At 39.3% G+C, this 24,639-nt stretch overlaps 5 protein-coding genes across 8 annotated transcripts; 4 read left to right on the forward strand and 1 right to left on the reverse strand.

Moving 5' to 3' along the window:
• Positions 1-296: 296 nt before the first annotated feature.
• LOC120738110 (L-seryl-tRNA(Sec) kinase) lies at positions 297-4,572 on the forward strand. 2 transcript variants are annotated; one of them, XM_040039171.1, is made up of 6 exons: positions 297-1,807; positions 2,505-2,706; positions 2,826-3,027; positions 3,133-3,208; positions 3,990-4,083; positions 4,180-4,572. In XM_040039171.1, exons 1-6 carry the CDS (start codon positions 1,589-1,591, stop codon positions 4,392-4,394), a joined length of 1,008 nt encoding a protein of 335 aa, XP_039895105.1. In that variant the 5' UTR covers positions 297-1,588; the 3' UTR covers positions 4,395-4,572. The 2 variants fall into 2 exon arrangements, with proteins under 2 accessions (XP_039895105.1, XP_039895104.1); XM_040039170.1 differs by having other exon boundaries at positions 910-1,807; positions 2,505-2,742.
• A 548-nt stretch (positions 4,573-5,120) lies between these two features.
• LOC120738105 (zinc finger protein Pegasus-like) lies at positions 5,121-8,384 on the reverse strand. 2 transcript variants are annotated; one of them, XM_040039165.1, is made up of 4 exons: positions 8,280-8,384; positions 7,851-8,007; positions 7,571-7,759; positions 5,121-7,394 (listed from the first exon to the last, which is right to left on the reverse strand). In XM_040039165.1, the coding sequence occupies exons 2-4, from the start codon at positions 7,984-7,986 to the stop codon at positions 6,466-6,468; spliced, it is 1,254 nt and encodes a 417-aa protein (XP_039895099.1). In that variant the 5' UTR covers positions 7,987-8,007; positions 8,280-8,384; the 3' UTR covers positions 5,121-6,465. The 2 variants fall into 2 exon arrangements, with proteins under 2 accessions (XP_039895099.1, XP_039895100.1); XM_040039166.1 differs by having other exon boundaries at positions 8,131-8,359.
• A 495-nt stretch (positions 8,385-8,879) lies between these two features.
• On the forward strand, positions 8,880-13,509 carry acadsb (acyl-CoA dehydrogenase short/branched chain). Of its 2 annotated transcripts, none has more exons than XM_040039163.1 (11): positions 8,880-8,986; positions 9,314-9,479; positions 9,568-9,668; positions 9,765-9,971; positions 10,786-10,956; positions 11,267-11,392; positions 11,484-11,576; positions 11,655-11,744; positions 11,848-11,985; positions 12,280-12,379; positions 12,902-13,509. In XM_040039163.1, exons 1-11 carry the CDS (start codon positions 8,954-8,956, stop codon positions 12,976-12,978), a joined length of 1,302 nt encoding a protein of 433 aa, XP_039895097.1. In that variant the 5' UTR covers positions 8,880-8,953; the 3' UTR covers positions 12,979-13,509. The 2 variants fall into 2 exon arrangements, with proteins under 2 accessions (XP_039895097.1, XP_039895098.1); XM_040039164.1 differs by having other exon boundaries at positions 8,952-9,060.
• A 121-nt stretch (positions 13,510-13,630) lies between these two features.
• On the forward strand, positions 13,631-17,141 carry LOC120738106 (homeobox protein HMX3-B). The gene is made up of 2 exons (XM_040039167.1): positions 13,631-16,182; positions 16,463-17,141. Exons 1-2 carry the CDS (start codon positions 15,903-15,905, stop codon positions 17,053-17,055), a joined length of 873 nt encoding a protein of 290 aa, XP_039895101.1. The 5' UTR covers positions 13,631-15,902; the 3' UTR covers positions 17,056-17,141.
• Positions 17,142-18,797: 1,656 nt separating this feature from the next.
• bub3 (BUB3 mitotic checkpoint protein) lies at positions 18,798-24,325 on the forward strand. The gene is made up of 8 exons (XM_040039272.1): positions 18,798-18,959; positions 20,948-21,142; positions 21,234-21,303; positions 21,406-21,557; positions 22,074-22,232; positions 22,347-22,524; positions 22,765-22,981; positions 23,933-24,325. The coding sequence occupies exons 2-8, from the start codon at positions 20,948-20,950 to the stop codon at positions 23,940-23,942; spliced, it is 981 nt and encodes a 326-aa protein (XP_039895206.1). The 5' UTR covers positions 18,798-18,959; the 3' UTR covers positions 23,943-24,325.
• The last annotated feature ends 314 nt before the right edge of the window (positions 24,326-24,639 follow it).

Genomic DNA, 24,639 nt, shown 5'->3' on the forward strand with positions numbered 1-24,639 from the left:
TTCATTTGATAAAAAGTGGATTTGAAGGTTCTCTTGAAGTAGCTTTATTTGTTATCCTTATTGCTCTTTTTCTGCAGAATGTATGTTGGATGGGTGTGTGTTTTGTACTTGTTTCCCCACACGACCACACAGTATGTCATGTACGGCAGTATGATAGAACAATACAGAGTATATAATGATGTTTGATTTATGAGATCCTTAACCTTGTAGAGAATTGCCAGAGACTTCGATATTTTGCCTTTGATATAAGTAATGTCTGGAATCCAGGATAGTTTGTGATGTATTATCAAACCAAGGAATTTTATTTCAGATACTGTTATTTATTGTCAGTTTACTATTAGTAGAATATGTGCATTTCCCAAATATTATGAATTTTGCTTTACTCAGGTTCAATGTTAATTTATTATGGTCAAACCAGGTCTTCAGATTATTTAATTCATTTTCTAGTTCATTCAGAAGTTGTTCCAAGTTACTTCCACAGCACAGTAAGTTTGTATTATATTGTATAATATTATTTTCAAAGATGTTGAAATTGCACATATCTCATTAATGTACAATATGAAAAGCAGCAGCCCCAAAACTGATCCCCAAGGATCAGTTTTGGAACACAACGGATTTCAATTCTGACTTTATGGCATTTATTTGGGTAAATTGTTTACGGTTTTTAAGGTAACTGTTAGCCCATGATAATGCCACCCCTCTGACCCCATATGTAGTTTGTTATGTAAAAGGTTGCGATGAACTGTATCAAATGCTTTCTTTAAATCTAAAAAAAACTCAGACAGCATATTCTTTGTTTTCAATAGCAGTTGTTACTGTATCTATAAACTCCATTAAGGCATGCATTGTGGTCATTTTAGGTCTAAATCCATACTTGCTTTATATATAGTACATTGTTTTTTTGTGATAAAGTCATATAATCTATTGTAAAATATTTTTTCAGTATCTTAGAGAACTGCAGTAGTAGAGAGATGGGCCGATAGTTTGCTATCTCCAGCTTTATACATTGGATCTAACTTTGCGATTTTCATCTTATCTGAAAATAATCCACTTTGTAATGACAGATTACAAATGTAGGTAAATGGTTTCACAATACATCCAATAATATCTTTAATTAAGTCCATATCAATGCCATCACAGTCATTTGGTTTCTTGGAGTTAAAGGATGTAACTACATCCATAATTTCCTCTTCATCTACTCCCCTCATAAACATTGAGTTTGCTACATTGATAGTTTTAGGAGGGTGCCCAGATTTTACAATTTCTTTAGCCAAGCTAGGACCAACATCAAGAAAAAAGTCATTAAAACAATTTGCGATTTGTTTTATGTCATTAGTCCTTGTATTTTGTACTTGAGAGTTATTTAGATATTCCAATCCTTTAGTTCCTTTATTTACAATATTATTTAGTACTGTACAACACAAGGTTGGTCAAGACGTCGTTTACAATATTATGTGCTTTTATTTTGAAGGACGTCGGTAGGAAATGACACGCGGAAGAATATGAGGAAGTTAATATCCAACATGGCTGCAAACAGTACAAATGTAAGTAGTAGAAGCTAGGTTGTGAAGCTGCTCTTTCGTAGCCCATGGCAACTGAGGAGGCCGTGAGTGTCAGCAGGGCTTCGGCCTGTCTGTGTGTCCTCTGCGGGCTACCCGCTGCTGGGAAGTCCACCCTGGCCCGCCGGATTCTCAGTACCGCCGCACAGCATGGATGGAGAGCCACGGTGGTGCCATACGATGACCTGATCCCAGAGCAAGCTTTTCTAACCAAAGTGGTCGAGGATGGTGTTAACCTGCAAGAAATGGTAAGGACATGATTCAAATGTAATGTGAACCAACCATCCTGCGTAATATTATCTATAGTAGGGCATTATGACTATTAGAGAACGCAATCACAATAGTACAGCTTTACATTAAATAACATAGTTTGGTGCTAATTAACAGAAAAGGTAAAAAAATAAAAAAATTTTAGCTCTTTGACAGCACTAAGTTAGGTCAATTTACCCATCCATGTAAGTAAATTGCATGTGTTCAGTGCTTGAAGATTAGAGGTTAGATTTGTTTTGTGGTTTTTTGGCTAATTCAGGTAACTCTCACTACACTTTTCCATCAAATGTTTTACCCTTTCCCAGTTTAGGAAAGGGTAAAACATTGACATAGATAAAACATCAGATAGTTTAGGCCATGGTAAATTTTAGCACTTGCATCATAGGATATTTGAGGATAAGTATTTTGTCCAAGGACACTTCATCATATACAGTCCAGGAGCTGGGGATTGACACAACATTAGTAAACAACCTGCTGTAAGTCTTGAGCCAACATAAACAACAAGCTTCTTAATTTCCCTGTAATGTTACCTTCTGCTACACGATATGTGACTGTATTAATTATTCAAAGTACTTTTATTCTGCAGCAGATTGTTTTTAAAATCCATATTGTCTCCATACATCATAAGTAGCTTGAGTATGTCCTACTAATTTTAGAACTGATTCTCCTCTCTAGCACACTGAATGGAAGTCACACAGACAAGCTGTGTTGTACTGTATTGAGCAGTTCTTGCAGAAGTCAGAAATACTGCCAGAGGTACCAAGCAGCTCTGGGATCAGTGTTGCTGCCTGGGAACAGTGCACTCAAGGTCTGATGGGGCCTAAAGGTCTGAAGCCACCTCTCGTCTTCCTACTGGACGACAACTTCTACTATCCAAGTATGAGATATGAAGTTTGTCAGCTTGCAAGGAAGTGTAAGACCCCTCTTATCAACTGAATATGCCACTTAACGTATGCGGCTCTTCAAATATTAGGTTAACGTCTTCTGATGTTGCAGATTCGCTGGGTTTCTGCCAGGTCTACCTACAGTGTGATTTAGAATCATGCATCAGCAGAAACCAGAGCAGGTCTCAGCCCGTTCCCACTGAGGTGATACTGGAGATGGTGAAGCGGTTGGAGTCTCCGAATCCTCAGAAGAACTCATGGGAGATTAACAGCATTACACTTAACAGCACAGGAACTGTGTCCAAATCTGACATGTAAGGCAGCAGAAAGAGCAGCCATAAAGATTAATTACCAAAGTCAATTCATAAGTCAGGCTTTAATTTGTTGCCTCTGTGTTCTCCTATGTGGCTTATCCTCAGCCAGAGGGTGATGGAGTTGATCTCCTCTGCACTAAATAACCCACTAAGCCTGGGAGAAGACAACAGAGAACAAAAGGTAGAGTAAACTTGAGACACATGCTAGTGATGTAGCTACAGAAGCAGATCATTTCTATCATTTCTAAAGGTTTAACATATGAAATAACGCATCGTCAAGAGTCCTCAAATCAACAGTACCTAATCAGAGGGGGCCAACCTCAAGCATGACCCCCCCCTTTAAAACAGCCCACAGACCCTAAGGAGTGAGACTGTTTATAAGTGGGTTGTCAGTTGAGTAAAATAGATTTTTGTCTATATCAGTGGTAAAGAAAGTGACCCAGAGCCTCTTCCATGCAACTCTGAAAGTTTTAACCGTCAGCTATATTGGAACATCATTACACCAAGCTACCGTTAAGGGGATAGATGAGGGATGGGAAAGGAGACAGAGAAGGAAAAAAATGAAGGGGAGGGGTTAAGATATAACAATTACTACCATCATCATCAACATGCAATAATAATAACAATGACTCATTATTAACATATACTGTTTAAAAAAAAAAAAAAAATACTCACTCATGATCATAAACAACAGTACTAGCAGGTAGTCTTGTCTTGATATTACATAGTAATAACAGGTCCCTTAATACTACATATTATAAGTGGAAAATTAGAAATATATTAAAAGGACGGTCTTGCACTGAGATAAGAATGCATCATTAGTAGTGGAAATACAAGAAGCCAGAGAAATACCATCATGCATAACTGATTTTTTTTTTTTTAATCTATGTTGTTGTTTTCATATATACATTGGTATTGACTTAAGACATGCACCTGCACATATATCATCATCTATTTTGCAGGATGCTGATCGTCTGAAATGTGCCAATAGTGTTGTCCACCAGGCTGACCAGGCCTGTCGACGCCTCATCTCTGAAGCCATGAAGACTGCCAGAGGTCAGCTTTGGATAATATTTATTATTTCAAGTTTACCAGAGCATGCTGCCACTTGAAGCCTAGCTAAATGATCAACTCGTCTTTCCCTAATTTTAGAGAATAAAGTACCTCCTGAACGCATGAGGTCTCTGGCTGCTCAGCTGAGTGAATCCAAAGCAACGTTTCTTCTTAACCTGCGGAAACATTTCCTCCATGAAGTGCCATTTATCCAAGGAGAAGAAATCAACGTAGAGCATGCAGCGAAGAGAGCAGCTGAAATTTTTAATGATGACTTGAAAGAAATCTTGTCTAAAATCATGAATGACAAATAAGCTTGACTGAATAGCCAATGTACTGTATTTTTATTAAATGTAAGAATTTAAAAATGCTTTTTTAAAATTATTTTTCTGCTACTAAGTGAAACACTCGTAAATGGTTGTAATGTAATAACTTGGTTATTACAACTGTGAATGAAATGTTTATTTTTTAAAATAAATTCTCCTCAACTGATTTCAGATGTCTACGTGACTTCTCTCCTGATATGGTACAGTGGCATAATTAAGAGTATCATTATTACATTTTCTGCCCATACTAACATTATCATGTACAAACAAGTTAATGTGTCCAAGATTTGCACAAACAAAAAGCCACTAACATTAGTTCACATTACATGTAACATAATGAGGGTTATATGGGATCTATAGAACTTAGAAAGAAAAGCGTCTGGACTTCTTTAAGTTTCTTGAAGATGTTTCACTTCTCTTCCAAGAAGCTTCTTCAGTTCTAGGGTCAAATGGTGGAGAGTCCCAGATTTTAAGCCCTGTGGGAGTGTCCCTCCAAGAGGGACAATGGACCCCCTTTTGATCCTCTACCTAATCATACGAGCCAAGGTGTGAAAACGGGTGTAGGTCACAATCAGCCATGGTTTCATGTAAGCTCATTGTGAAACCTAGCCCCACCCTATCATGTGATTTCCTGAGGTCAGATGGCCCAGAATGTGAATGGGCGTTGCGGCGTCTGGGAAGGGAACTCAAACTGGATTATAGATGGCAGACAGCTGGCATCATAAACCACCCCAGGTTATATGGGATCTTTAATATGGCTCAGCATTGGCTAATACACAGACAGTAAGTGGCTACAATTAATTTTAAAGTTGTATGTACACAAAGTTACTTGAGACAGTATATAAATATTGTTTTTTTTAAAAGGGATGTAACACAACTGTAAAAAACAAACAAACAAACTACTAATTGTAGTCTCTGAGGTTGCGTATAAATAAATATTAGAACTACAGCTCCCACTGAGGAATGTGTCTGGCTAATTTAACCATGATTGAGACTTTGGTGTATAATTATTAGGCATACAAGCAATTTACAAATGGTGGTGAGAATGGCACCTCGATGGCTCCACTGTGAATACAAAGCTGGTTGATCTTGAAATGTTTGGTGCTTAATACTGTTTTGGTGTTGTATTTTTTTTTAAAAAGCCCCACACCCAACAGCCACAACATTAAAACCACCCTCATAATATTGAATTGGGCCCCACCTTCCTGCTGGAAAACAGAGATCTAAGCATTCACGGTGTGGACACAGCACCTTTGGGATGTTGGCAGCAGGGTGATTCACTGTGGGGCTTGTTATGGGTGTGCTAATGTGTGCCACGTGAGTGCTACACATTGCGCCACATGCAAAATCTTCCCATCTGAACACTGGCAAATGAACTGGTACTTGTATAGCTGCAAGACTTCATTCACCCAATCACACCACACATTCACACAGCACTTTGTAACATTCTCACGTACACTCCAGCTGATACTTTGGGGGCAGTTTGAGGGTTCAGTAGCTTACCCAAGGATACTTTGAGGATCAACCAACCAACCTTCCAGTTAGTAGACAGGCCACAGAAGCCCATTTCATTGCACTGTAACTAGATAATCACTGTTATTCATTTTGCCTGTCAGTGGTTTCAATGTTCTGGCTGATCAGTGTATATAGCTGCCTTTATAAATGTGATTACTCAACAGGCTGAATGAAATCCTAATGACTCACTCCAAAGTGATGAAACACTGCAAATCCCATCCCAGTCTAATGCCAAACCCAATAAGTTGCATGAGCAAAGGAGTACAGATATCACAAGGCATTAACTAACTCTCACAACAAACTATGATGTGTTGTAAAGTGTCATTTGTGGTTTTGTACGTTCACAACTAATACGACAAGCCCAAAGTAGGGATCAAGGTAGAAAAGCAGTAAGGCAACAGTATAGTGCAGATGTAGAAGTGTAAAATAAAAAAAAGAAAACAACTTAAAACATGAAATGTTAAACAGTCTCACTATGTTTAGTTGCTAAATATAACCAATATAATAAAAACAAGGGCTCCATATAAGTCTGTGCTGTCAGGAATCACTTTTTATGTTGGCCACGGGCAAAATGGCAGGCAAAATCGTATTTGTCTGCGCATTTATGCCCACAGCTGTTGCACTGGAATGGATGTTCATAGCCGTGGCAGCCCATGTGAATAGTGTAGAGGATATTGTCAGAAAAGTGAATATCACAATGTTGGCATTTATACACGACCTGCTGGTCCGATATAGTCAGGGCAGGGGCGGGTGTGCCCGACTGGCTGTTGCTAACACACGCAGTCAGAGCGTTCATGTTGTTCTCAAAGCCAAGGCTCAGAGCAGGACTACAGTTCTCGTGGCGTGAGGTGGGAGATTCTTTTTTAAGTGATGATATCTGCACTCCATTTGAGCACATTGCAACCTGTTCACTGGAGACATTATGTATTAGGATGGGCTTCTCATCTTTTATTGACTCCCTGTCTGGGGACACGGGAGTCTGAGACTCAGGGTGGAGCTCAGCCAACTGACCGGCTAGTGTAGACACCTGGTCGAGTGGGTTTTTAAAAGTCAAACCATTAGCACTCCTGTTGCGACTTTCCTTCTCATCTACCCTGGGAGCGTTCTTATACTCGCTGCTGTTTAAATGGTGGATTTTGTGAGACAAGTCAGTCAGAAAATCCGATTTTGGCATCACCACGGAGGCCGGGTTGAGATTGATCAGGAGGCGCCGCCCGAACCCCAGCGAAGCTGTCCTCTTCTGCAAAGCGCTCAGCATTCTCTTGTTGGAGAAAGGAGAGCGTGCCACCCTGGTGGGCAAAAGCTTGTGGCGGCGTCGCCGATGGTGTGACAGGTTGCTGCGGTCACTGCATCGGAAGGCGCAGAGGTCACACTTGTACGGCTTCTCTCCTGTGTGTGAGCGCATGTGGGCTTCCAAGTGACGCTCATACGCAGATGCAAATGGGCACAGCTGACAGCGGTGAGGCTTTTCTCCTGGGCAAGGAAATAACTGCAGTTATAACTCTGATATTAACCAGCATATTTTACTGTGATGGTTTGCACAGAGGTAAAGAAGTGTCTATTAGACAAGGTTTAGACAAGGTGAAGCTTTTCAGTATTTCACTTTATCAGCTGTATATCGGGGATATTTACATGGCGGGAACTCTGACCTGTGTGGATGCGGATATGCTCTATTAAGCGAGCCATGCCCTTGTTTGCATAGCTGCAGTAGCTGCATTTATACTTTCCATCGCAGGTCCTCTCCAGGCCATCCATCTGCACATCTGACCCATCCTCCACAGACAGTCTCACCTCCACAGACGGGGGGTCCAGACCATTTTGCTCGCACCTTGGGGCAACTACAAACAAACACAGCATGACTTCAACATATGATTTTTCTTAGAAAACACGTAAATCAGTTGTTTGTATATTAGTGTGCTTCCTTCTCACCGGCTTGAAACGACTCCGCTGTCTCTTTTTCACCACACACGGAGCCTGAAATCATGTTGACATGCTGGGTTTGCTGGGTCAGGTATTCTTGAAATTCCTTTACAAAATCCACGGGCTCGGTCTTTATCTCCTCCATGTTCCTTCTCGTGTGCTGAGCCTGAAGAAAAAGATTCAAATATGATGGCGATGTACTGCTTTGGTATTCTGACAGCAGCTAACCTACTGCTGCTAGCGTTCTTAATGACTAGCCTACTGCTTTTAGCAGCAGCGCTAACATTACCTAGATTTAAGCTCTTGTATTTTAAATTTTAACACCCAAATTAAGCACAATCGTTACTGTGGTCCATATTTTGCCGTAACAACTCTAACAAACGCTTTTTCTTCGAGCTAACAGCAGAGTTGGGACAGTTTATCATCTCATGCTGTTACCTGGCGAACATGCGATCGCTTCCGTTTTTTCTGATATGTTAGCGGCCACCCAAACGCAACTGTTGCCTTCTCTATTATCGGAAAAACATAACCTATGTTTATTTTCGTATGGGGCTGTCGTTCTCTTTCTCCCTCTCACTCTATCTATAATATATAACTGGTTGTCATTAATATATATTAATATATATATATTTATTATATTTTTTTATATGTATAAATCTGACTATGCGTGAACCACACGGATCAGAATAAACACACAGAGATCTGAATACGCGCACATGGGTTTCAGTACGCACAAACAGATGGAAACACACGCACATTCTCACAAGTCTTCAACAATGGCCCTATATTTTTGCACAGGACACATATATGACACTGGCATAAGTTTGTCTATTTCGTTTGATTTCTTAATTTAATAAGTACATACAAAAAGTTAAAAATTCACAACAGTAACAGGACAGACAGTGAAGCACTTGCCATTTATGTTTTTTTTTCTCCACTCCTGCTCATAACGATAATCCCACAAGGACATGTTAATGATTAATGTATTGCCATTAAAGTCTCCTACATAGTGTAACTTCTCGTGTCTGACTCTTACAGGAGGTCACTGAAGGCAGAAATAGAAATGAGCCCTCTGGTGGACGTACGCTGCTGAACATTTCATAACAAACATCATGGCTACCCCGTTGGTCAGGATTTTCTCAAAGGTTATACAGAATATTTAGGTCATTATTATTTGCATTTGAAGAGTTTCTGCGCTCATTTGAATATCTTTTCTACGGTATAACCCTTTTTTATCATTGAATTTTGTAACCTGTCTGGCTCTTGCCTACGTGACGTTTTTAGCTAACTGATGCTAATATTTGCTAAAGCTCAAACCTAAGTAGTTTCATCCCAAAATAGTTTCAACACTCAATCCTCAAACAGTGGTCAACCGTGCCCGAGATTACTGCGTAATGCTCAGTCACACTGTGTGTTCATTACTAATTATTTCTAAGCGATGTTACATATTTCTACTGCTGTTTGTTTTTCAGTCTTTCAAACAACTCTCTCGTCCATGGGGGGCATGCCAGGCAGGATGGAGGAGCACTTCCTCCAGATCTGTCCCAGATGTGGCTTCACACCATCCCGCCGAGGTGGTCTCCTCTTTCCCTCCACTTCAGACATACACAGAGGAGGAAGGCATGATGAGGGAAGCAGGTAAGCAGGACCTCTTGTTTCATGTTGTAGTGCACAGCTGGAGACAGGGTTTCTTAAAACGCTAAATATCTGCATTGCTGTTTGACAGTGAAAAAATATGCACAGGAGCGCATCTCCCCACTTGTGTCACAAATGGATGAGAATTCGCAGATGGATAAGGAAGTGATCAAATCCCTCTTTGAACAAGGTGTAAGTAACTAATTTAATCGTGAATTAACGTATATGTCATTAAAAGTACGCCAGTGTCATTTTTTTCCCTTCTAGTGACTCATTTGATTTTTGCAGCTCATGGGCATTGAGATCGACCCCGAATATGGCGGGACTGGCTCCTCGTTTTTCTCCTCTATTCTGGTCATCGAGGAGCTGGCGAAGGTGGATCCCTCTGTGGCTGTACTATGTGACATCCAGAACACTCTGATCAACACGCTGTTTGTCAAACTCGGTACCCCAGCTCAGAAAGAGAAGTACCTCAATCGACTGTCAACAGACATGGTAAGCAGCTTGATAATCTGGAAGAATTAAAACAGTGTACATCAATTCAACGTTAATGTTGTCAAGTGCAACTGATTAATGTTTTCTGATCATGCTTTCAATTCTGTTTAGTTTTATTTATTTATTTATTTATTAAGTGCTCACAGCAGCAGTTGAGTAAAGGAGTGGACATGGTCAGCACCAAGACTGTTTAATTGAAGTGTTTAAATGATGCTTAATTGCTACTAAGGGGCCTAAAGGGTAATACGAAAATATCTCAGACAGTGATTTTACATTTTAATATTGCCAAGTTTATGTGAGCCCTTATAAATTGTGGTCTCAGTTTTCTGTTCTTAGTTTATACAAGAGAAACCTGGTGTGGTCTTCTGCTGCTCCAGCTCATCTGCTTCAAGAGCACTGAAAGATGCTCTTCTCCAGGACTTGGCCATAACCAATAGTGATTCATTGCCTTTTATCATGAAATAAGCATGGCCTTCACTGAATAAGACACCTTCGATATGCATTTATGTGTCCCTTTACTGTCATGAATTCTGGCTTTTGAGCTTGTACACTGTTGGTCTTTCTCCTCATTAGTCCAAAGATTTGCTATTTGATTCCAAAAATCATCAAAAAAAAGGAAACATTCTTTGTTTTATCATTCATCATGTAATTTGTGTTCTTTGTACTGGTTTAATCTGCTGTTAAGTCAAAGAGATTTATTTATATATATACATATATATGCCGTTCTTTTTTGGAAACCGTATGTGTAATTTCTCTATATTTGTTTCTTGTTTATTTGTATTTTATATTAGTATTTTTGTATTATTTATACCAGATTGGAAGCTTCTGTCTCTCTGAAGCAGAGTCGGGAAGCGATGCTTTTGCTCTGAAGACGCGTGCTGAAAAGCACAAGGACTATTATGTAATCAATGGATCCAAGATGTGGATCAGTAATGCAGAGCATGCTGGTGTTTTCCTGGTAATGGCCAATGTGGATCTCTCTGCTGTGAGTAACTGTTGATGTTTCTATTCTCAGAGTGTGCAGTATTTCTTTTTGAGCCTAGATTTTTAAGGCCCATCTCAACAGTCGCTTCTGAGCTTATAATCTAATAACAATATATTGATTGCGTTTATTTCTTTATCTTGGAAATTACCAAGACATGCTGGATTTTTTTAACAAATTCATTTAACAAAAACATCAAGTGGAACTATACTTTATAATACCCACCCTCTATAGGTTGTATTGATGCTTTGTGGTGATTAAATGCGTTCCCCTGTGACAGAAAGGTAAATATAAAGTCACCTTTGTTTGGCAGGGATACAGAGGCATCACCTGCTTCATCGTGGACCGGGACACCGAGGGGCTAGAAATCGGCAAGAAGGAGAACAAGCTTGGACTGCGGGCCTCCTCCACCTGCCCGCTCAACTTTGACAATGTCAAGGTGCGACCATACATCGTGTACGTTACCAGAGAAATGCCTGGCAAGTGCGTTAGATAGATTTTTTTTTTTTAAACTCTGCTCTCTGTTCTAGGTGCCAGAGAAGAACATTTTAGGAGAGATCGGTCATGGCTATAAGTATGCCATCGGGATGTTGAACGAGGGTAGGATTGGAATAGCAGCACAGGTAAATTAAAACACAAAATCTGCTCTGTTAAAATGTCAAATTCAGCAGGGCGGTGTTCTAACTCTGTGTGTGTTTCAGATGCTTGGACTGGCACAGGGTTGCTTTGATCACACTGTTCCTTACACCAGACAGAGGGTGCAGTTTGGAAAACGTATCTTTGACTTCCAGGTCACGATCCATATTTGGACTTTGGATTTTTTACAACACCTTGTGGTGATAAGGCTTGGTTCAATAAATTCTGATGCTGCTTTTGGTGCTCCTTATATTCCAGGGGATGCAGCACCAAATTGCCCATGTAGCAACACAGATTGAAGCCGCTCGGCTGTTGACGTACAACGCTGCTCGTCTGAAAGAAGCCGGAAGAACTTTCATTAAAGAGGCCTGCATGGCTAAATACTTCAGCGCAGAGGTGAGCTTCCTGTTTTTGTGGTAGTACACTGTAGGACAGAATAAGGATATTTTTGGACCTGTTTAGGTATGTTGCCATAACGTTATTTGTGTCATGATTTCATACAACCAATGGTAGAAGAAGTAAAAGTTGTTGCTGAGACTCTCCTGAAGCCATGGCAGTTTTTAGGTTCTGTTACATCCTATCATTTCTGTGATATCTCTGCTGCTGTCTCAGCTAGTAATTATTTTTACAAGTTCAACTCAAAAAGTCTTTTTATTTTCTCTGTCTCTTTTTATAATTTACTTTCTTCAGGTTGCCACCCTTACCACGTCAAAGTGCATCGAGTGGATGGGAGGAGTAGGCTTCACTAAAGACTACCCTATTGAAAAATACTACAGAGACTGTAAAATTGGTGAGCCTAACTCGACAAACGTGCTTGGACTCTGGATCACTCTGCAAATATTGGCTTGTGTTTGTATGCTGTTAGTGAGATTGCTGCTTAAATAAGATGTACTTAGTGTAACTGTGGCTGGAGTCCTACTGTGAAAAGAACGAAGCTTGTGAGTGCTACAGGAGGGTCAGGTGTAGATGTTCGTGATTGGAGCAGAGTGGGGCGGAGAGAGAAGGCCCGATAGCAGTGGCTGTAATCGGACTCTGCTGGAATTCCCCAGTCTGACCCCTCAGAGTGCCATTATACCAGCACACAGCCAAGGAAGCTGCCATTTCAAAATGTTACTTTTCCTTTCATCACTGCCACTTTGGCTCCCGAGCTCTCTGGCTGGAGCACCGGCAGACCTAGCTGCACGCTAAGCCTCCTTGTCTCCTGCTAGTGAAAGCGGCGGATGCATGTAGTGTGCAGAGGAGTTTGACAAAATGGACTTTGTTGTGTATGGCAGGAATCTGTGCTAATGCTTTGTTTTCTCTCTTTGTGCAGGTACCATTTATGAGGGCACGACGAATATCCAGCTGTCCACTATGGCCAAGTTCATTGATAAGGAGTACAATGTTTGAAACTCTATGAGCAAAGCCTAAACGATTGTACTCTGCGATGTTACACTCCGCATTTTTTCCCCCCCGGTGATTATAATGGGATTGATCCAGACCATACTACTATAGATTAGTTCTCGTGCAGCAGCTCATAGTTACTGGTGTTTTGGTTACGTTTCTTCAGGTTTAGAGATAAAGCTGCTCTGGTTTAATGATGTTTATTTTGCTTTTTGTATTCAGTGAGCTTTCCATCGATTCAAATACAATGAGTAACAAACTGTATATCATTTTAAGACCTTTACAACCTTCACCCCACATTTGTTCTAGTATTATTATTAATGTAACAGTAACATAAATGATCCATACATTTGCAATGTGGGAGTTAGTTGTTGAAAGCTGATGATTAGGATTATGTTTTGGTGCCTTCGGAAGATTTGCGATTACTGAGATCAGTGATGTAAAGGTGTGTGTTCTCTCTGTATGATTCTACATCCTTTTAGGAAGTCATCTGTAAAGAATGATCTGTCAGTACTATTAAATGTGAAGTATGCTGTAGTGCAGTGTATGGTTGTTTGTATTTGCTGAGGAGTCCAGGTTAATACCAAGTTCTCTCACTAGATGGCAGCATTTTCCCGAGTGACAGCCGCTCACAGAAGCGGCAGTCAATTATCATGTCTTTTAACAGCTTGTCACCTCTAATGATATTTTATATCAATTTAATTATGCCGGTGCTTCAGATGAAAAGAGCTCGCCTTGCATAATTGACTCATTGATAATTTTGTGGGTGTGACTGATTAAATTTGCACAGGCTACATGTGCTGTGCAAAATAAGGTCTATTGTTTGAACAGCTTTTAAACTTTTAGCCAAGACTTCTTACAAATAATTATGTGGTGATATTTTTTATTACTTTTAAATAATGGAGAGCGAAAAATTAAAACAGACACGGATACTATTTGATGATTTTTATTAGTCACACCGTTTCCTGGCTGTAATACAGAAACTTAATGTTTTTGTAGCAGATAATTTTATATTAAGATTTGCTTTTGCTTCTTATTTCATGTATTTGTATAATAAATTTGAAGAGTGAAAGGGACTGAAATGTATTTGCCCTCATAATAAAATTTAGGATTATGTGTGTGTTTCTAAACGATCAGTATAATTCTTGACACCACCACTGTATCTGTAACAAAAGCTTTGAATTTAAATATGAATTGAGTGTTATTTACTGCTGGGATTCTTGCTGATAGAAGTTAGAATCAAACGTGCTAGGCTGCAGTGTAATTGCATACAAACACCTGTTCTTTAAACCTAAATTTCTCTTCTTTTTTTTTTTAATCACATAAAGATAGAACAGAAAATCAAGCCTGCATTTACATCACTGATTGAGTGTACTTTGTTTGCCCCTCTGATCCACTCTGACTCGTGGACCCTCCCCCCCTCTCTTTAATGAACATAATCTGATGAAAACACAGCTATTTGCTTTTCACTTTGCTTCGGCAAAATGCTGCTCAGCTAGCCTCTTTCTCCGCCCCCATCTTTAACACAGCTATGAGACCTCTAATTATGCAAGGATTCAAGTAGCTTTTCACAAAACACAGTGTTGTCCTCTAGAGCTGGAGAGCGCTCCACGAGCTAAAAGGACAGGCTGCATATTTGCAGGTTGAGCAAATTCAATTTGTTTGATTAGTTCTCTGCATTTGCTTCAACTTTGGTGTAAATGGTGCATCTTAAATGTTTTTAGTGTCTCATTTTTTCTTTGCGTATGCCTATACCAAATAGACACGCAAAATGTTGATATCTCTTCCGTTTTTGGAGATATATGCCCTTAGTCTAAATAGAGATCAGAAAAGCAGTGTGCTTATAAATTCATTTTCTTTCCTGGTCTTTCTTTCGTTCATCATACGCACAAATAAAATGTGACCAAACAGCTCTTATACATGTCTCTTCAGGTACACAATTGAAATTTGCTTAATTCAAGTACTAGCACTGTTGTGTGTGTGACAGAAACAGGCCTATTGTCATCCTCGCGCATTAGATCACCTGCTGCCCCTGTGGGTTTGTCTGCTTTGGTACTAAGCTGATGTGAAAAGACTTTATCACGATGGTTAAACATTCAATTTGATGTCTGCCTGTAGCGCTTCCTGGCTAATAAAATTACACCGAAGTCAATGCGCTCCGGTGCAGGTGAAACGGACAGCTTTCCTGCCGAACACACGCGCGTCAGGACGCAACAGAATAGTGGCACGCCGAAATCGTGCGTCATAGTGTTCAGCGTCCGCGTTTAATGACAAAAATCATTAAATGACTAAATATTTAACAATTTTCTGAATCTTTTTGTGCGTTAAGAATAATACTTCGCCATTTTGTTATTGTATATCGTAGCTTACATTCGTGCGTAAAACCTATGCGTAATTTGTTTAATAAGGCTAAGTTGCTTGATTTCGCTGGACCATTTAATCAATGGACCATTTATTCAATTTACTGACAGGTAATTGTGGCTCGCGCACACCCCTCATAACCCTGATACATTTTCCTCTTTTATCTAATTGGTTGACAAGTGGGTGCGTACTGCTGAGCCCGAAGCCAAAACTCTCGCGCGGCCTTTTTCTTTGGAGTCCATTCTTGTCAGACCCCCACGCGGTTTCATCTCAAATCCCATTTGCTATTGTACCTGTCCAATAGCAGCGACCGAGCACGCTTTAACTCGGATGGCATTTTTATTTCATCACTACGGTCGGGAGCAAGTCTGACGCAGTGATCTCTGCGCTCTCAAGCTGATCATTCTCGTGGGGGGGAAGCTGGGCACAGCTTTACGCGACTATCTGAGTTATCCCTCCATCTTATGCGAACTATTTTAGTTCGGACTTTAACGCCAGAGAATCCTTTAGATCTGTTTAATATCTTTTTTCAGCTTTTGATGGTGATCCCTGTCGGACAGTAAACGGTGATGGCAGACTCTGATACTCAAGAGGCTCGCCAACCTGCAAAAGACTCGCCGTTCTCCATAAAGAACCTGCTGAATATTGAAGACAAACCCACGAAGCCAAAAAGCATCCTCGGCTCGCACAAGGGGGTTTTGGAAGGCAGTTTCTTTTCTCGGCTCGGTGATTTGTCTGTTCCTCGATTTGAGCTGCCAGCACAGAGAATTGGACTATCCGCGCAATATCTGGAAAGAGCATCTACCTGGTGGTACCCCTACACGCTTGGAGCACATTTTAGGACTGGAGGTAAATTATTGTTTTGCTTTAGACGGGGGACGTATAGTGTTTTAATATTAATTCACGTTCTTCTATCGGGAAAAGCTGTGGTGTATTCAACATCGTGAATGGATACGTAAATCTTAATAAAAACGTTTTAAATACTTAAAACTCTAAATTAAACTTAATGTATCCCAACAATAAACCAATTACATAAAGGGGAAAATAGAATAGAGGTAGGATAGCTTTCACTGCAGAATTGTTTGTCGTTGAAGAATAGGTTTTAACAGAATAAAATGTTTTTCTCCAGGGTCTGAGAAGGTCAGCTTAAGAGAAGCATCACAGGCACCGGACAGGCGCTCTCCGGATCTCCAGAAAAGTGATCAAGATGCCAAAGATGAAAGCGCCGACGATGACATCGCCCTGGATGAAAGTGACTCGGAGGAGCCAAAGAAAGAAACAGACCAGGAGGACGACTGGAGGAGAAAAAACGACGAGCTGGACTCCGAGAAGAAGCCCTGTCGGAAGAAGAAGACGCGCACCGTGTTTTCCAGAAGTCAGGTCTTTCAGCTGGAGTCCACTTTCGACATTAAGCGCTACCTGAGCAGCTCAGAGAGGGCAGGCCTAGCCGCGTCTCTGCACTTAACCGAGACGCAGGTGAAAATCTGGTTCCAGAACCGGAGGAATAAGTGGAAAAGGCAGCTGGCCGCCGAGCTGGAGGCGGCCAACCTGAGCCATGCGGCGGCACAGAGGATTGTGCGGGTTCCCATACTCTACCACGAGAATGGAGCCCCAGAAACGAGCGGGGGCCCTGCTACAAACTCACCGGGCGGCCAGGCACTCCTGGCTTTCCCCCACCACATGTACTATTCTCACCCAGTCCCACTGCTGAGACCCGTTTAACATTTGTGTCATAAAGCATTGTACATATGTTTTTAAATGAGAGTGATTAACTGAAAAAAAAATTGTTTTGTATATTTTGTAGATTGAACGGACACAGTTATTATTGTTATTATTGTTATTATTATTATTATTATTATTATTATTATTATTATTATTATTATTATATGTAATCATGCTTTCTTCTACTAAAGTGTCCTTGAGCAAGACAGGGTCCCTTTTACAGCTCCCACGCGTGTGGGGAACAAAAGTAATGGATTTTCTGGTTATTTTCTTTTTCTTTTTAATTATTATGATCCATTTTGGGTGCATATATTTGAACGTATTAAGTTGAACAGGGTTGGCTGTCTATATGTAATTTACAGAGATTTGTGTCAGTGTTTGAATGTGGAATTAAATATTTTAATATTTTTCAATATTGTGCAATACTGTTGGCTTTAAATTAGGCTGCCAGCCTTTGTCTCCCATAGGCCTATAGCTCACTTGGTAATAGTCAGGACAATCATGTCATTCTTAAAAGACCCCCCCACCCCCACACCACCACCAAAAAAACAACTGCAGATGATACAGGCATTTGTCTTTTTGACGCAGTGGTTGGCGTAATTTTAAAGCCATGAAAAAGCCAAAAAAGCCTCTGTTTTTTGTGTGTGGTTTTCTTCTGATGTTGTTATTGAAATTCTGTATATTATATGGTCTCGCACTCAGTAAAAATTAATTCAAGCAAGAAATGTTTCCTTTTATATAGCCTTGGTGTGTGCAACACGAATGTTTATTCAAGTCATGTCGTTCTTGGTTTCAAACATTTGTGAGGGGTATGTTCTTAAGGGTTCTTAAGCTTCCTCTAATGCTGATCTGTGTTTTATTTTCGAGCCTATCGAAAATAAAACACGGATCAGCATTAGAGTGGCAACAATATTTATACCGATCACTTAGAAAATAAACAACTGCATTCTAAATAATAGGAACGTTGGATGAACCAAATGTTGGGTTTCTGTGAAGCATTTAGGCCTCAACGTCAGCTCTTTTCATCATCTTATATAATTTTTGCTTTATATAATTAAGAAAAAGTATTGCGGAAAACATGTCCTATAATTAGAAGAAGAAAACTGTCACATATCCACACAAATTAGAATGTACTAGCCTAAATTACAAAATGAATCTGAAAGATTGAGAGCCGGCCTTCTTAATTTTTCATAAAGTCATCACGTTACTATATGCTTTATTTTATTATTCTTTTTTTTTTTATTATTTTCCTTATTGAATAGCGCTTGAGAGCAGCTTAAACTAAAATATACCATTACATGTGCCTCAATATGGTTGATTTATGGTGGTTAATTTATGTGGTAAATTCCTAGTCAAACTTCAAAAACCAAAACCAAAAAGCCAAAAACAAAACAATGGACAACAAAAAAAGGCGCATTGTACAGGTGCCTGTTTCAAAATGTGCTCACTTTTCTCTCAGCTTTTCTGCTACCTGTTTATTTAACATATGAGCTATACAACTTCATGATTTTAGAGTAAAACCACAGATAAATGCTTGCATAGATAGATAGATAGATAGATAGATAGATAGATAGATAGATAGATATCAGGCCTATTCATCTTAGAAAGTAGGCTCTAGGAAGAAATACGGCGTAAGACAGAAAAGGGACCCATGTCACGTGTTCTGTATTGAGACAACGGAAATAACCATAGAAATCAGCTCAGCCAATGAAATCGCAGGCGCGAACTTGAACATTTCTTTCAACCAATCAGCGCCTTGTGGACCGTCGGTAGCGAGCTATCCTCACGCAGCCACATTGTGTTCTCGTATATTCATATATTTTTATAGTTAACTAAAAAGTTATAATAATCGCTCTTGACAAATAAACCAACTGGTCACGTCCGAACGACATCTGACTGAAGCGGTAAGTGAAGTGAAACTACTAACATTTGTGCTCGTTGCTTTTACCCTTTCGAGCTAGCATTAGCTAACACCAGTGGCAAGAGTAGTAGTGGGCTTGGTGTAATTCCTGGATTTAACTGAACAATGAGTCCAGTCAGTGTGGAACAAAAAGTAATGCGGTTATAAAGTCACAAGTAGCGCAGTCATTCAACTGACAGAAAGGCATATAAACATGTATTTTAGTTTATATGGTTGCTAGCTACTATTTGGGGCGGGTATTCTGTCGGTGGGCTGCATTGAAAACAAGCAACAAAGCCTTTAACCAACTGCTGTTAGGCTGTGGTTGCGACCAGGGAATTTGGTTTTCACTGAAGCCACTAATAACTTCTAAGTAATAGTAACCCTTTATAAGGGAGTCACTGAAAGACGTGGAAATTCAAAATTTCAAATCGGAAGTGTCATTGGAGCACGTTGTGTTGCAAATCACAATCAGTATAATGACTCCTCCCCATCTTAGGTAAACATGTTTCCAAAAAGTGTGTCTATAAAATAAAGTACTGGAAAAACTTAGAGATTTTAGGGAAACATTTTTATCTTGAATAATACTGGCATTTGTCACAACGATAACAGCAATCCTGTTCTGTCACAGGCCTTATGATACTTGAAGCTTCTGTAAGGTGACATAATTTCAAATAAGACATTGTAACTAAATATTTATCATTTTCAGCAACAATTTAAGTTTTTTCGCTGCATGTGTATCCACCTGGATCTAGGGTTTATATATGGCATGGTACTTAAAAAAAAGTTCCAACTACACAAATGCAAAATAAAAGAGAGAACATAAATATCCAGCCATCTTTGAAGGTGAGCATTAACAGTGAAGCCTAAAATGAATCTAAAATGGTGATGCAGAAATTGTAAATGTATAACAAGGAGTAAAAAATGGTATAACTAGTGGTGGTACCACTTATTTTCTCTTACATGTAATTCAGTCCAAAATAAATTAATCACATATATTGAAATACTAAGTCAATTTTAGCAGTAACAAGACTCACGGTAAAAAATACATGGATGTATGTTTATAAAATGAACTAAATATAGCATCTGTGGTTCTATTTATAGCCTGAAAATGTCAAGTGGAATACATTTGTCACTGAATCACTTTATATTATTACACAAACTTGTGGCAAGGTTCAATATACAATTGACATCTGCTGTCCTACGTTTATAATAGTTTTTTATTTTGTTTGTTTTTCATAACACAAGTATGGCTTGCTAGATACATCCGGTGTGTGTCTAAAATGGACTTGACATCCCTTGTACCAGTTTCAGGTGAACAGGTCATATGATCAAATATGTTGCTACAGTTTTTATGCCACACACTCTCAAATTTCTAGAAATCCTAAACAAACAACACCTATCTCAACTTCTATCACAACTATACAACTGGAACTATATCATGCATAGCTTTGGTCAGCTACCAGTGTTCATTTCAATTTTATGATGAATGGTATGGGAGTAGATAAGGGTCAAAAACACAATTCCCCAATTTGTGAAAGAATATATGTATGTATGTGTGTGTGTGTATATATATATATATATATATATAAATAAAAAAATAAATTAACCTGATCTTTGCTGACTCACTGGGAGGAATCCATGGCTCTACAATTTCAATATGAAGCATTGGGGTGCTAATTTTGGCTATTAAGTTACCAAATATAGCTCCTTCCCCAATAAAGTGTTAAAAATTTCTGTACAGACATTTTTTTCCAAATGAATGAGGAAATGAATAAAATATGTGTTTTGACAGTGTCATAGATGTTCATAGTGGAGCAGTATTTAAAACTGGGCAGTTAGATTGAAATTAACAGCCCAGTTTATAATGTTTGACCTCTGTTGTGTCCTGTTGTGATTCCAGTCTAAATGTCAGTTAGGTTGCATTAAAACACCTTGCAGGGTTGATTACTATTAAAGTTTAAATCGCCTGCTCATTTTTCTCTGCTGCAGATGACAGGCTCAAACGAGTACAAGCTCAATCAGGGACCAGAGGATGGCATCTCTGCTGTCAAGTTCAGTCCCAGCACAGCCCAGTTTCTCCTGGTTTCCTCTTGGGACTGCACTGTCCGTCTCTATGACGTGGGAGGCAACACCATGCGAATGAAGTACCAGCACACGGCTCCAGTTCTGGATTGTGCATTTTATGTAGGTCACATATTTTGTGCTTAGGTTTCTTCTTGTTATGTTATAGCCTTGAAGTCTGGTGTGCTCAAATGATAAAACCTTTAACTTTCAGGATCCAACACATTCTTGGAGTGGAGGTTTAGATGCACAGTTAAAAATGCATGATTTGAACACAGACCAAGGTATGTTACTAATCTGGTAGGTGGATTAAAAACTTCCAGTAGTAAAACATATATGTTGGAATGCTTTCATCTATATTCTGCTGGTTTCTTCTCTTTAAACAGACACAATTGTTGGAACACATGATGCTGCCATTCGTTGTGTAGAGTACTGCCCAGAAGTTAATGTCATGGTAACAGGTAGCTGGGATAGATCAGTTCGACTGTGGGACCCACGAACGCCCTGCAACGCTGGCACCTTTACTCAGCCAGACAAGGTAAAGCAGTAGAGCCACCACTGAGCTTAACCATATTGTTTATAAGATTGTTATATACATGTTTTCAGATCTAAATCACTAGAATTGCTATTAAAGTTTAAAAAAGAAAACATGACATTTTTGGAGATTCATCCTTTTTCAAAGCAACAAAGTATTTTGGATTCTCAGGAGGGCATTACAGGTTTAGCAGTTGTTATTGAGAATGAGTTGATAAGACTATTAATGAAAACAGGAAAAAATTTTGATGGATTTTATTTACATTTTATTTTGGCTTTACTCCTAATACTGGTACACAGTGATGTAGCTATTAATATATTTTCTAGAAAGCTCCCTACATTAGACATTGTAATTGTATTCATTTACTTTCCCATAATGGTTAACAAAGAAAAAGATGTTAAGTTTAATATGTTTGCATGTGGTTAAGTAATGTTGTATGCATATGCATATACATTTCATATGATTTTTGGCACTGCTAGTGATGTTGTCATCTTGTCTCACAACTTGTCTTTGTCAAAGGTGTATACCCTCTCTGTGGCTGGAGATAGGCTGATTGTTGGCACAGCAGGACGACGAGTACTGGTGTGGGATTTGAGAAACATGGGATATGTGCAGCAAAGAAGAGAGTCCAGTCTGAAGTATCAGACGCGCTGCATTAGAGCCTTCCCCAACAAACAGGTAGACTTTATAAAATATGAAGACTGTGTTAAAACCTGGCTGATAATTTGTTCTTAATAGAACCTGATAATATAGAGTCAAATTTTAACCTCATATTTTCTGTCTTGGCTCCAGGGGTATGTCTTGAGTTCAATTGAGGGACGTGTAGCTGTAGAGTACCTGGACCCAAGCCAGGAAGTTCAGAAGAAGAAATACGCTTTCAAGTGCCACAGGCTGAAGGAAGAAGGAATCGAGCATGTTTATCCTGTCAATGCCATCTCATTTCACAGTGTTCATAACACCTTTGCCACAGGTAAGATTGGCTAGTTAGTACTTGACAAAAGCAGGTATTTGTTTATTCTTAGATCTTTCTTAGCTTATATATGTATATACAAAAAGAGTCAGCTACAGAAAATATCTTAGATTTTTCTCTGACCTTCACCTCTTAACTGCCAAGGTTGCATCCAGAACTCTTGTTAATATAGATCCATATCTCAGCAATAACAAGGCCGAAAACTTTTTGAGGTTGACCTTGAACCTCTCCTTTTACCAGGTGGCTCAGATGGCTTTGTGAACATCTGGGATCCATTCAACAAGAAGCGTTTGTGTCAGTTCCATCGGTATCCAACCAGTATTGCATCACTGGCCTTTAATAATGATGGCACCATGCTTGCAATCGCCGCTTCCTACATGTTTGAGAAAGGAGACATCAGCCACCCAGAGGATGCCATCTTTATCCGCCAGGTCACAGATGCCGAGACAAAGCCCAAGTGAGTCTTCCTCTTGTCTGCTGTGCAAAGTACTGCTCAGAATGGCAGTTTCATACCGCTGAATCTCTGAGCAGTGCTGTTTACAATGTGCAGGTCGAGCTGCAGCATATGCTGATCTTTATCTCTGTCCATCCACTTTTCAATATCCGATAGTGAAAGATAGATGAGAACTTGAAGTCCTCCTTTCACTTTGTACATCTGTGGCTGTTATAAATATCTACTCAGTGACCAAATAAACATAAACCTTCTATATAGCATGAGGCAGTCCATTAAAGTGGGCCTGTTATAAATACTACCCCTGTTTTGTCAAAGTCAAAAGAATTGAGGTGTTCTTTTGACTTGTTTTTCAATCCAGACCTAAAATATTTTAAAAGGAATTCTTAATATTTCCCTCTATATCTAATTTGAAATAAATCATAGATTTTATTAGAGTTCATTTTCAGCTTTGAGTAAGCTGAATAGGTACTGGCAGGTAAACATCCATAATAGTCTATAAACATCACAACATACTTTTCAAATACCAGATTGTCTCTTTCACCGTCAGCCATACTTGTCCCTAGAACCTGGTTGCAGAGCTCAACAGTTTCTTGTCATGTGTTTGGTAACCACCTTTGTGGTGTATATCATAGCCATGACTATACTGGGACTCTGGCCAAAAATCCAAATCTCTTTAAGGTTATCTTTTCCTTCACCTCAGGATGCCTTAAATGTGCTTTTTTTTCATTGGAGCTTTTAGATGTAGAAAGACTGATTGTAATCTCAATAAGCAGATGTTAAAAGTAATTTTAAAGTACCGACTTAATTAAAAGGTGAGTGGCTTTTGTCGAGAACTTCGAAAAGAAGCAATGATACAAAACTGTAGTTACCAAATGGGATATGACTTGTCTCCATGTATCAATTCAGTGATTGCTCAAGTTAATTGAATCTCTTCTTGTGTTTTTTGGTTTACAGGTCAACCTAAGTGCACAGAGGAAGACTTCCCTCTGCCTTTGAAGCCTTTATCACATTGGATTTATCTGCTGGCATCCAGTGTACCATTACTATATCGTTTCCTGTCATTTCTTTCCATTCCCAAACCGCATTTGTAATTTAAGTAACAGTTGTTACATTTTCTGCTCGTTTCTGGTCTGTGTTAAATATTTCATTCTTTTATGTATTTGTCTTGTTCTTTCTCGACTAAAATCATTTTTGTATATACTGTACCTTTTTGACTTTTCTTTCCCCTTGGTCTTTTTGGTATTTTGACATTTTAACAAGGCACAGTTGCAGCTGTTCTTGGATCAGTCTTTCAGTGCTCACAGTTTGATATTTGGAATTTTAATAAATGTTCAAATATGACCATCATGAAGTTAATTTATACTTTGTCACATACTACCTGCATGAACAACAGCTGGAGAAATGCTAGGAATGTGTCAAGGCAATAAGGATTGTTCTCTTGATGATGTGTTGAGGGAAAGTGATGATCCACTCATCTTGCTGTGGGCCCCACTTGCCCCCAGACAGTGACCTCTGCTGATAGACATCAGAGGTCTTTGGCCTAAACAAGATCCAGGTTTATTACTGGGGAAAATTGGGAGAAAAAAACAACTAAACTTGATGACCCAGCCTATTTAATCATCCTTTTTTTCATCATCCATTTTTAAGTGTGTGTGTATATA

Source organism: Simochromis diagramma, unplaced genomic scaffold, assembly GCF_900408965.1.
Source record: "Simochromis diagramma unplaced genomic scaffold, fSimDia1.1 OVJJ01000402.1, whole genome shotgun sequence".
Taxonomy (NCBI): domain Eukaryota; kingdom Metazoa; phylum Chordata; class Actinopteri; order Cichliformes; family Cichlidae; genus Simochromis; species Simochromis diagramma.

Bases quoted from the DNA above. Each gene is read 5' to 3' on its own strand.
- LOC120738106 (XM_040039167.1), top strand. From the start codon at position 15,903: ATGGCAGACTCTGATACTCAAGAGGCTCGCCAACCTGCAAAAGACTCG. The intron at 16,183-16,462 runs GTAAATTATTGT...GTTTTTCTCCAG, and splicing joins AGCACATTTTAGGACTGGAG to GGTCTGAGAAGGTCAGCTTA.
- acadsb (XM_040039163.1), top strand. From the start codon at position 8,954: ATGGCTACCCCGTTGGTCAGGATTTTCTCAAAG. The intron at 11,577-11,654 runs GTAAATTAAAAC...TGTGTGTTTCAG, and splicing joins GGATTGGAATAGCAGCACAG to ATGCTTGGACTGGCACAGGG. The intron at 12,380-12,901 runs GTGAGCCTAACT...CTCTTTGTGCAG, and splicing joins CTACAGAGACTGTAAAATTG to GTACCATTTATGAGGGCACG.
- bub3 (XM_040039272.1), top strand. From the start codon at position 20,948: ATGACAGGCTCAAACGAGTACAAGCTCAATCAGGGACCAGAGGATGGC. The intron at 21,304-21,405 runs GTATGTTACTAA...CTCTTTAAACAG, and splicing joins TGATTTGAACACAGACCAAG to ACACAATTGTTGGAACACAT. The intron at 22,525-22,764 runs GTAAGATTGGCT...TCCTTTTACCAG, and splicing joins TCATAACACCTTTGCCACAG to GTGGCTCAGATGGCTTTGTG.
- LOC120738110 (XM_040039170.1), top strand. From the start codon at position 1,589: ATGGCAACTGAGGAGGCCGTGAGTGTCAGCAGGGCTTCGGCCTGTCTG. The intron at 2,743-2,825 runs GTAAGACCCCTC...CTGATGTTGCAG, and splicing joins TTGTCAGCTTGCAAGGAAGT to ATTCGCTGGGTTTCTGCCAG. The intron at 3,028-3,132 runs GTAAGGCAGCAG...GCTTATCCTCAG, and splicing joins ACTGTGTCCAAATCTGACAT to CCAGAGGGTGATGGAGTTGA.
- LOC120738105 (XM_040039165.1), bottom strand. From the start codon at position 7,986: ATGGAGGAGATAAAGACCGAGCCCGTGGATTTTGTAAAGGAATTTCAA. The intron at 7,760-7,850 runs GTGAGAAGGAAG...GTTTGTTTGTAG, and splicing joins AGCGGAGTCGTTTCAAGCCG to TTGCCCCAAGGTGCGAGCAA. The intron at 7,395-7,570 runs GTCAGAGTTCCC...TTCCTTGCCCAG, and splicing joins GCATATCCGCATCCACACAG to GAGAAAAGCCTCACCGCTGT.